This window comes from Anabrus simplex, chromosome 4 (assembly GCF_040414725.1).
Source record: "Anabrus simplex isolate iqAnaSimp1 chromosome 4, ASM4041472v1, whole genome shotgun sequence".
In the NCBI taxonomy this organism is placed as follows: Eukaryota; Metazoa; Arthropoda; class Insecta; order Orthoptera; family Tettigoniidae; genus Anabrus; species Anabrus simplex.
The window spans coordinates 45,055,611-45,067,962 of NC_090268.1; the positions used below are offsets into that span (position 1 = coordinate 45,055,611).

The following is a 12,352-nucleotide window of genomic DNA, read 5'->3' on the forward strand; positions in this document are numbered from 1 at the left end:
ATTATTATGATTATTATTGAGTAAAAAACATTAAATCAACAAATGTGTTTAAAATCAAATTTTACTGGACGAATTAAAGGCTTCCACGTGTCACATGTTATCTCCACATCTAACTTTAATTTTCAATAATTCTATAAAATCAGGCCCGTGCCTTACTCACAAAATATTATTATTAAACACTTATTTAGCCAAAACCGTTCATTTATCATTCCGAAACTTGTAATGATTTTTATGTTTGACGTCTACTGGCGAAACTTCACGGCGCACATAATTATTGGTATTTACCTACAAAACAATCGGACTTCAATCCAGTCCCACAGTATTGAAATTCACTGGCAACCTTGTACCTCCGGATAATCTTACAACATGCCTTAACATCTATAAAATTTACGAGAAACTGGTCTAAGACAGAGAAACATCTCTGGAGCAAAACTAATATGAATCTCAATTTTTCTTTAAGTGAAACATGCTCCTATACAATCAATCATGAACACTTCAAGCACTAGAACAAAACAAAAGCAACCCTAATTTACCCTACTAAAATAATCAAGTGTATTATAAGTGTTTGATATAATTATTTACATATTAATTTGTCCCTTTGTCTACCTAAATTGTACGAACCGTAAAGCGGCATTGCTTGACGTTCAAGTTACAAACACTTAAAAAAATGGAAATTGCAACACCGTGAATGCATTGGCCTTTTGTGTTGATTTTCAAGATACAGAACGATGGCATGTAGGTATGTAAACGATCAAAGTTTCAGACCCATTGGATTTTTGCTACAGGTCTCCCCACGTGATTGGTCGCGGAGGAATTAACTCCAGTATATGGACTCTGGTGTAGGGTAATTGACTTGCAGTCTGTCCAGTGAAGTGCTCCCCGTCAAACATGCCTCGACGTCAGAGAATAGCACGCTATCAACAAGTGCCCCCGTTTGAGAGGGTTCGGATAATTGGGCTGTGTGAGGCTGGATTATCGCTAAGGACTGTCGCTGCACGTGTTGGCCCACAGGCATCTACGGTACAACGTGTATGGCAGCAGCGGTCAAATGAAGGTACCCACACTCGTAGACCTAGCACAGGCCCAGCGCGACGGACAACTGTGAGAGAGGATCGCCGCATCATTCGGATGGCCCGGATGGAACCCCATGCAACAGCAGCGCAAATTCGAGCAGCTGTGGCACCCCACGTTACACAACAAACAGTTGGTAATCGCCTGCGTGCAGCTGGCTTACGAGCCCGTGTCCCTGCAGAAGGTGTTCCATTGACCCCACAACAGCGACGTGTAAGGCTGGCCTGGTGTCGAGAAAGATCGATGTGGGTCGAGGAATTGCATAGGGTCGTCTTTAGTGATGAATCCCGCTTCTGTGTTGCCCGCAGTGACCGCCAGAATCGTGTGCGCCAACGTACCGGGGAGAGGGGCCGCCCAGATCTTATTGTCGAGAGGCACACAGGGCCAACACCAAGCATTATGGTCTGGGGAGCTATTGGCTTTAATCTGAAATCACAATTAGTGCTTTTTGAAGACACTATGACTGCTCGACATTACGTTGATAGGGTACTCAATCCAGTGGTTGTCCCCATGATGGCGAACATTGGTAATGGAATGTTTCAGCAGGACAATGCCCGCATCTCCAGAGAATCTCTCCACGACATCACAACCTTAGAATGGCCCGCCAGATCCCCGGACCTCAGTCCTATCGAGCATGTGTGGGACGTGATGGGTCGACAACTGGCCAACCATCCTCAGCCACCCACAACTCTGGAACAACTGACCCGTGCAGTGCAACAAGAATGGGCCAGAATTCCTCAGGAAGCGATCCAGGGCCTTATTGACTCCATGCTCGACGAATTCATCAATGTATTGCAGCTCCTGATGGGCACATCCTGTATTGATTGTTGTCCAAACTTGCGGTCAGAGGGACCTGAAAGTACAATCATCGAATCACAACCGATCACTCGTCCTGCATGTTCAATTTCAGCAATGTAGCACTACTTCTTCTGGGTGATGCTTTTTCCATTTTCTTCCGTGTATTAAAGGATATTATCTCCCCCTCCTCCCCGTTAACGTTCAGCAAATCTACATAATTGAATAGGTATTTGTACTCATCTCCGTCTGTAGTCTGCTAAACCGGACGAAAAGCCTCATTGGCCTTCGCGGTTTAGCACTGCATTCTGCTAGCTGTCATGTCAGCTTGAAGAAGTAATACAATGCACTTTGGAACTTTACACATGTTTACGTATTAAAATATTAACAAATGACAATTTTACATTCAGAACTTATTTAAATGAAATAATACACTTCTGGTCTTGACCCGCCTAATTTACACATACATATCTTCGTTCCTTCATGGCATTTAGAAAGTGGTGATATTAACACTATCACCTTAACAGCACACACTCTGTTTCCGAACTCGGCACTCCCGTAATATTGGCGTCCTTGTCTACTAATATCCGCGAGACCGACCCGGTCTTGTTTCGAATCTGCAAATCTTCGCAGATGTTTATGAATTGCTATAACTTTGCCGGTAGGCAGTTACTGCGGGTTACTCTAAACTTTATGGAATCGATTGGGTACACTATCCTAACGACATAGTGACTGCTCAAACAAACTTTAGCAAGTGTCTAGGCGAAACGTTCTGATCGCTCAAACAAATAATTGCAAGTGTCTCGGCAACACGAAACGGAAAGTAATGACCATATCGTACAATGTTATCAAGTCCCTGGGCGACACGTATTGACCGCTCGAACAAATAATTTCAAGTGTCAGGACGAAACGTACAATTACGCATGGTGACGGTCTGAATACACAATTTCAAGTTATTTATAAGCCGCACGGACTTATATTTACATGAGTTTCATCCCCTCTCCGGGTTCACGAAAGGCCATGACAGAGTGAGGAGCGCCAGTTTCCACATTTGACTACACGCAGACCTGCCTGTGGCTTAAACTTGTGGTACACTGATGTGATAATATATTTCTTGCATCTGTGTGAAATTTTACCTCATTTCTATCGGTGGTAATTAATATAATTGCGAATTTAGCTCCTGTCTTCTTGGCGGGCAATTTGGCGCCATTTTTTGCGTCCCTTGCCTTCAACCAATCAGCGAATAGCGTCACCAATTTCTAAGAATTATGACAGTAAATCTCCATTACTTACTAACTTTTAATAATGGGTCATGCTTCTAAAATTTTCCTGATATTTTCCTATATTCAGTTTTCTTTATTAATTCAACTTGCGAAATCAATCCGTATATCACCTCCCATAATGTCATGTTGGCTTGTCTGTTTCTTTTGGCGATTTTTTTCCATCGACCCCCGCTAAGCGACAATTTGAAATCTCATATAATTCTTATTGCTACCAACTGCAAGCTGCAACCCAGGACTCGGCGTAGGATTTCTCATGAGGTAATTTACAAGAATCTTGCGCGCCGTACTTTCCGTGTTCTAAATATCGCCTGGCCTTCAGACATTGGATTTTCGGAAATAACCATCCCGCTCTTTCTCCCTCTTGCTAAAATTTCTCAGAAAACTAATTTCAACTTGCCATTGTTTTCCATAATCTCCCGTTGAGACAGAAGTCTGTGTAGGTTTCACAATACCTTCCGAACTAGCCGGTAGGCCTACAACATATAATGTCTGATATTCTGGCACAGTGAATATGAAATGTATTCCTTTAATAAATAATTATAACTGAATGACGCAGCTGACACCCCACCAGGGTACAATACGTTGATCCAACATTACTGAAAGAGAAATGTGGGAAGTTTGCCATTTACGAAGTTAAATTCGTCATATGTGAGCAGTCATAATGTTTATGTTCAAGTATTCAGTCATGGGAAAATAAGTCTTTCGTTTCAACGTGCAACCTTCAGAAGTATTCTTAAAAAGGAAAATGAATCTGTTATTTCTTGTAACACAACTGCAGGAACACAAGACCATTTTAAGACCTGTTCTAGCTTGAATCATCGTCTACTAATAATTGTATTTTTCTTTCTAATTAGATTAACTGATCAGATTAGGAAGGAACACTGTACATTTTATTTTTCAGTACCGAGTGAGTTGGTCACGTAATTAGGGTCGCTTAGCAGTGAGCTTACGTTCGGTAGATGATGGGTTCGAATCCCACCATCGGCAACCCTGAGATTTTTTTTCCGTTGTTACCCATTTTCAATTAGGCAACTGCTGTACCTTCATTAGGACCTCTCTAAGTACGTGCGACTTCCAACAAATAGTAAAGGAAAATCGTTCTTCGAAATATCAGACCTCTTCTGACTAGTGTTATGAGATTATGGTTGGCCAGTTCTAAACACTTTAAAGAAATAACGACGGCCTCCACTTCTCCAAAAACGAGTAATTAAACAAACTGAATAGGTCCTGTACCATTCCTTATTATCTGCTGCTAATTTCACAAATGAAAATTATATTTGTTATATTTACATTATTATTTGCACTCTTGATTTACCTACCTTTTCCCGCACCCAATACCCTTCCGTGAGATAAAGGATTAACAAAATGTGTTTATATAATGAAGGTTTGTTATTGTTATTTGCTGAATGTAATACAGTAATTCGTAGACAACTGAAGTATGAATAGCATTTCTAATAATAATAATAATAATAATAATAATAATAATAATAATAATAATAATAATAATAATAATACCGGGAAGTACACCTCAACCCCGCACATTTAAAAGAAGCGCCTTAAGGAACGCTATCTATCGAACGAATCTTGAAACAGCTAGTGTATGAAGTTGGGACATTGATCAGAAGATGTCACCACTAAACAACAGAGTAATATGTTATTTTAAAGTTTCCTAAACTGACTGGATTTCTTTGTTTTGTTTTGGGGTACATGTAGAAGTCCGCACTCTTCTCCATAGATGTCTCTACTAAAAAACTGAGGTCATGCACTCTGGTGCAAGGTGGAATAAATAGTTATTTAAAGAAATTTTGTGTTTATAGGTTTTCTCAACTGAATTGACTTTCATTATTTGTGATACTTCAAGGTTTGCAACAATTCCTTCTCACCCCGCCAGCTTTTGAGTCTGCCCAATGGTAAATTTCCTGTAATTATTTTTCAGCCAATCATAAGTGTCTAGTAATTTTCTGATTATCCAATAAAATGAGAGGTTATGTTCGGATTTAGTCCAGAGCCTTCTAGAACCCTCCTCTCGGTTATAAAATTTGCGGCTTTTTCAAGTCAACTTGTCTTATAGATCGTCGAATTACTGAGTGTGTGTGTTAAGAGAGGAGGTGGGATTCCTCATTCTTCGGCAGGCAGAACATCAGTCCAGGTAATGGCCACCAGTTTTCTATCTCTGTAGCTGTCTCCGCAAACTGACACGAGGGGAAGGTTTTAATATTTAACTATGTAACCGCCTGTTTTCTAAAATGTGAACTTTCTTACTTCTCCTGTAAAATTTCATAAAGGCTTAAACTGTAAATCGGGGATAGAGAGTGCGTTACTCTCTCGAATTCCCCTTCAATTTATCTTGAGGTGAATATGATTTTGTAACTGTTTTTCTCCTGTAAATCATGAATTAACTTGTCCTTCTAGTCATCTCAGTAGTGTTGGATTAGCCTCTGTATCATCGGGCCGCGATCCCAAGTAGGGTTTTAAACTTGGTTATCAAGGAGCGCAAGTGTACGCCTCCGTACTGCACCCATCCCGGGAATATCAGGGTAACAATTACATAATTCGGTTTCACAAACAAATGTATAAATGGAATTGCCGGACGAGAACCTTCGGAAATCACTTCCCGGGCTCGAAATCCCATCCTCCCTACTTTCATTGCGTCAACGACTAAAGCTCAGAATCATACGGGTAATGGAATGTTCGTGTAAAAAAAAATGGGCACTACATAAAATATAACGAAAGTAGGGTTCTCTATAAGGTAAGAGAAATACATTAATATTATGAAATGAGAAGAATCTTTGTTAAGAATATTTACTGAACGTTTTATTAAACTGATAGAATCACGCGATAAGTACATGAGATAATGCCATATTATTACATATAAACAAAGAAATAATCAACTTAAAAGCAATCATTTGTATAAAGTATGCCTTAACGTCCTTTCAGTTTATTCACAGTTGTGGTTGTTGCTTGGCATATTTTAAATCACTTTATTAACGCACACTGATACTGTGTACATATTTCACGTATGCAAATTTATTTATTTCTAAACAATGATACTCGACGGTATCTGTTATCTGAATGGACTGACGAGAAGTCATGATGGCATTCTCTCATTAAATATTATTAGTTAACTGTCATGGTTGTGGAATTAATGCACCTTATTAATACATTTTTTGTCACGCACGAGATTGCATCGCCGTATATCAAACACGTGTTCTATTTGACCACATCAATTACATATTATACTGAACACATACGCGTATCCTGGGTTTACCTAACCCTGTTATATTCAAAGTAAATCAACACACGCTGGTATCTAACCCATCACAATAAACACTTTGGAATAATGAAATACATAAATACATTACATAGGAAAATATCAAACATATAGCAATCAATACATCTTGAAAATATGGCCTAGTGAAGCCATAAAGTATCGGTTAAATCCATAGTTCCAACGCGGGTCGAACCCAAGCTCTTCAGCATCCGAGGTAAAAAAATCTGAAACTCCTATCACGAGCTAATGGGGTACATAAAAATGGGGAGGAATACGTTCTTCGCAGAATCATAAAATTGTCAACGCTACTCATAATGTATCATTAGCATGGGATTGATATTGCATTGGTGAATGAAAGAAAGCTTACAGGCAAATGTTTAAAACTCTTGGAGACAACACAGTCCCCCTTGAACCGTACAAATCCTTGCATCGTAAATCCGTCTTACTCTAGTAATGGGCCATTTCGTAAGCCTCATTCTTCCCACATCACACCACTGCATCTCAAATCCATTTTGTTCATTTATAGAGAAGGCTCTATTCTCACAGGTTATTTAACCGATTCAATTTCACTCGCGTATCTATATAATTCAAATTACGCCTCGGTTTGAACATCTTCAATGATCATATATTTATTATATAGGATTTATAAAATACCTGAATCACCCTGTGAAGCGAACACATAGTCTATATTCAAATTACTATGAAGATCCTTACCAGTTAGTAACATTGAGAAGAAATTATAAATTTAGCTAAAGCGCTATTCTCCTCGAATATGTGCTTCACACGCACTAAGAATTTATGGGATCTATATACTACTTCATGCAAATAAGCCCACTGGAGTATTAGTGATTTTCCTTCAATCACAGAAGAAATCCTAATTCAATTAATAAAATAATCTTTCCCAGTCACATGCGTATAGTGTTCCCTACATTTAATATTATTAATTACGACATTTTTATTTACAAATGAAATTTAATACTAGCATGCAAATCTCGTGGTTTAATATATTCAAAAAATGTACTTATCGAACACTGTTTGTGGTTTGCTGTCATCTCGAGGGTACATCTGGGATTTTTTTAGACCTTCATGTCGACAGCTCCACTCTTAAACAGTCCTTGTTTCTTCTTCCTCCTCACAATATACATGTCCCGAATTGTGGTCTTCCGTTGTTGGAATCGCTAGACGTTCGCTGAAGATATGAATGCAGGCACTCAGGCGCGATTCTCGTTTATTCTAATTCTTGGGTTCGATGTTCACTCGCGAACATACTGGCAAAAAATGGGAAAATTAGTTAATAAACACTGTGTATGTGTTTTCACAGAATCTACTGGTGATTAGATCCACTTATAACAAGAAATAGACTAACCCAAATAGTGGTAAGTTTGCATAAATCACTATTCATTTCCCCATTAATCACACAGTCTGACTAATTGTTAGCACGAGTGTCCATGGAGTATGCAAACATTCTTCCTATCACGAATATTGTTCCTTTCATTTTTCTGAGCGTCACTCACTGTTTAAATGCTTTTAAATCGGCCACTGTTAATTACTGAATACAATCGGCTGTCTCACTACTTCTAAACAACCTGATGCGTTTGCCCTTTCTCTGATGATTGCATCATAAGCCGACATTGACTGCCGTCTATATTTAAAGGATTAAATGTTAAAATAAGACCTATTCATCACCACTGTACTTTATCTCCTACCACGCGGCTTATTTCGTGATATTTACACCGCACTGATATGTTTTACCTTGACACAGCACTTCATACACTGATATCAATAGTTCATTACTGACACGTAAGTACTGTAGCTGCACAAATTACAATGGGATGCTGCATCTAGGTCCGGGTCTTATTTATAGTATCTGGGCTGAGTGGTTGGGGAGGTGGTAGACCACGCCCGTGATTGAGATTGGGCTCCGGTAAACGGAATCCTTCAGCGACGTGAAAGCAATCAAATTATAGCTCATGACCCCTGTTTTATACTAATCTAATTTTAAATCAATACGATCAGTGGGTCATTCACAATCTCAAAAGCGTCCTTTTAGAAATTCACGCGTCATGGTTCATCTCGCAAGACTTCCCACTCTTTTCCTCACGTTGCCAGATCTTGGCAGTCATCTTTAGTCTAAGTACCACTATACGACATGCGTCATTACCGATCCACAATTAAAGTATTGCGTTTATGTGCATCAATAATTAGCATTAAATACGTCGGTTCGAATGAGACCTGATAAATTTCCATAGATTATCTGAGAAAAAGGTGGTCTTTTTCTTCTTCTTTTCAGTTAATTATGGTGTATTGGCACCAATGAATGCGGTGTTGAATCAGCAAGGATTTTTATTTCTTGAGGTTTAACACACCTTAATTCAGCCCACTCTCTTACAACCTACATTTCCATGCGTAGCGTCATCTCTCCTCCTCTCTCGAACGAAGTGAGAGCGCGATCTCAAGGTTCCGCGGTAATACGCTATCCTTTTCTCGATACAGCGCAGAAAATTGCTCCCTTCGGGCCTGCGTATCGCAACTCGCATCCCGGTTCGGCACGTAGACTGCTAATTACGACAGTATATGTCGCAGAATTTTGCGGAAAACGGCATATATGATTGACTAAGCCTCCTAACATGCCTATGGCATAGTGATGAACGGTTACAATACATTTTGAGTTTGGGGCCAATAATTTAGCCCAGTAGGATGGGTACTAGATACCCCTGTGTAATCTAAATTGTAAATTGTAGGTTGCGCCTTGAGAGGCCATAAATTTAAAGGTATTGTGTAAAGTTACCTTGAGTAGGCCGTAAGAGTTTGGGAGCGCAGTCTCCTTGGTATAAATTGTAGAGTATGTAAGCTCTTGTGAATTTCTGTAGTAAATTTCTGAGTACCTTTGAGTGGTGCCTTTGGAAGGCTGTAAATTGTAACGGTTGGAGCAAAGTGCTCTGGAAAATTTGTCTTGGGAGATATCTCTCCTTATCTAACTAAACGCAAAATTAGCGATTTGAAAACTTGTAAATTTGGAGCTTGGTGGTGGTGGTGGTGGTGGTGGTGGTGGTGGTGGTGGTGGTGGTGATTGTTGTTTTAAGAGGAAGTACAACTAGGCAACCATCCTCATTTGGAGCTTGAAGCTCAATACTCGTAAATTACCTATCCATGGGTTTTCCATTCTTGTATCTAAATTGCTATTTTATACCTGACTACCTGTACCAGAAAATATCTTTTGTTAATATTTAAATTTCTGAAAAGAAATATAACCTTCATTTTAAAGTTTTAAATGAATATTTGATTCTCGTAGAAAGACCCATTCCAGCCCACACCTTCTTTCACCTCTCTCTTTACCGCGAAAGCTCCGTAATAATAATAATAATAATAATAATAATAATAATAATAATAATAATAATAATAATAATAATAATAATGTTATGTGCTTTACATCCCACTAACTACTTTTACGGTTTTCAGAGACACCGAAGTGCCGGAATTTTGTGCCGCAGGAGTTCCTTTACGTGCCAGTAAATCTACCGACACGGGGCTGACGTATTTGAGCACCTTCAAAATACCACCAGACTGAGCCAGGATCGAACCTGCCAAGTTAGAGTTAGAAGGCCAGCACCTCAACCGTCGCCATAAGAACTACCTGTGTCGATGCGACGTAAAGCCAATTCCAAAAAAAATAAGTTCTTGATAGGTTTTGCATTGTATTTGAGGGGGCCCACATCTTTAACGGTCCCGTATCACATTCGTGACCCCTCTGCTGTTCGACAATCTACAGCGCCGTTACGAGCAGCGCATGAGACATGAAGGAACACATTATGAACATGCGGCGTTCCGACGCAGTTACGTGTTGCCGTCTTCACCTTCAGTGTTATTCAGAGCATGTTTGTAATTGCAGTACTGTTTGTGTGCTGCATACTGTAGTTGAGATCGCCTGATTTCAATGGTAGCGGTAGCTAATCGTAACATTGTACAGATTAACGAACAGCTCCCATTTCACAGCCGTTTCAGGCAGATTCTCAAACCGTCACCACTGCTTAAACGCTAATTTTACTGAGAGGGCGGATCATAACATAAATTTTAACGGTACCAGATGTTAAATGAACTTTCTTCGCTTGCAACTAGACAACAGCGCTCTAAATAAGGATATAGGAACAGCTAGACATAATGTTAATGAGACTAGGGGATGTGGCTATGACGCTAGTATAACGCTCATACTAGATGGTTTTTAAGGGCCCTCATTGGAAGAGATGGCAAGGAAAGTAATTAATTAGGCACGGTATACAAGCTTGCTACCTACAAGTAGCGCAGAGTGGAATTGAAAACGGATCCTGCTCCTTCACATTTCCATCTTTGAACATGATCAAGGAGAGAATAAAGAGTTTTAACATTTGGCAATAAGTTTTTTTTTTCTTTTTTTGCTATTTTCCTTTACGTCGCTCCGACACAGATAGGTCTTATGACGACGATGGGACAGGAAAGGCCTAGGAATGGAAAGGAAGCGGCCGTGGCCTTAATTAAGGTACAGCCCCAGGATTTGCTTGGTGTGAAAATGGGAAACCACGGAAAACCATCTTCAGGGCTGCCGACAGTGGGATTCGAACCCACTATCTCCCGGATGCGAGCTCATACCTGCGCGCCCCTAACCGCACGGCCAACTCGCCCGGTCCCACCAATAAGGAAGCGAATGCCGACAATTAGCGGGAACAACGCAAGGGAGAATGTTATCACACTGGAAATACCTAAGTTGTGTGTGAATTTGCGTATGATGATGCTTGATTTAGAATATTAAACTAGTACTATTTATTCTAATATTTTCTTTCCATGGAATTGCTTGTTGTACTCTTGTATTGTAGTTCTTGTTGTTGGGTGATTATCTTTTAACGTCACTTTATTATCTCGTGTAATGTTAACCTAGTAGTAAGCTCAGACTATAGTGCTGTGAACCGTAGAGATAAGCACTGGAAATACCTAAGCTGTGTGTAAATTTGTATATGATGATGCTGGATTTCCCAATTGTGATGTACTTTTAATAATAATAATAATAAATTAATAATAGGGATTGTCTATATTATATTCTTTCGAGGATTCCGACGACTTTCGGTCTAAAATAGCATCATTAGGACAGCTGAGAAGAGAAAATGAGTTGAATCCCACTGTCAGCCAGCCTGAAAATAGTTTCTATAGTTTCACATATTGTTACGTTAACTCTATGTGAATTCAGAAAAGATATCTTTATCATAGACAGGAAAGACTATATCTCAGTCATAACCCTATTTAATTATCAAACAACTCCCAGTACGCACCCGTCAGTCAAAGTGGTTATCATAAAATCTTCAGAACATCAGGTTAAGGAAATGAATGACAAGCGAACATGAAATACATCGTAATTTCTTATTTGTGTTCATTAATCATATTCACGGTGCTCTTCAAAGGTTCATTAACCTTCTTAATGTTATTATTCAATGGTTCATTACCCTCTTTCATACTGTTCTTAAGGAGGCAGCCTGAATCGGCTTATGAATGACACGAACAAAGGGGAACACACAAAGTTTTAAAAAGGAAGCGCATGCCAGGAAGCGAAGAAAGAATTGGGAACAGCATATGTGGCTGATTCTCTCCGGAACTACCTGCCGGTGAGTCATGAGACATTGATAGGTCTCTAAGTTCAGCCAACTTTCAGTAATCATTAAATCAAATCATTGAATGATCACTCCAATAATTGTAGGTGAAGGCTTACCCTAACCCGCAATAAATTCGTACCTAGCAGGTTGTTAATCGACTAACACTTCCATGAATATTCTGATACTGGAAAATATTCCCGTGCTTCGCTACAGTATTCCACCTTGTACACGGAGTTCTACGTAACATTCTGTACACGCGTTGTAAGATTATATTAAATTACATGTGTCTTAGCGCTCCCCGATGTAAGGTGCACGTT

General features: G+C 39.5%; 1 protein-coding gene across 1 annotated transcript in view; it reads left to right on the forward strand.

Annotated features, from left to right (window-relative positions):
• Positions 1 to 1,584: 1,584 nt before the first annotated feature.
• SLO2 (slowpoke 2) overlaps positions 1,585 to 12,352 on the forward strand; it is a 525,845-nt gene continuing 515,077 nt past the window's right edge. The window contains exon 1 of the mRNA XM_068227345.1: positions 1,585 to 1,709. Within this exon, the coding sequence (XP_068083446.1) occupies positions 1,585 to 1,709 (125 nt within the window). The remainder of the gene's footprint in view (positions 1,710 to 12,352) is intronic.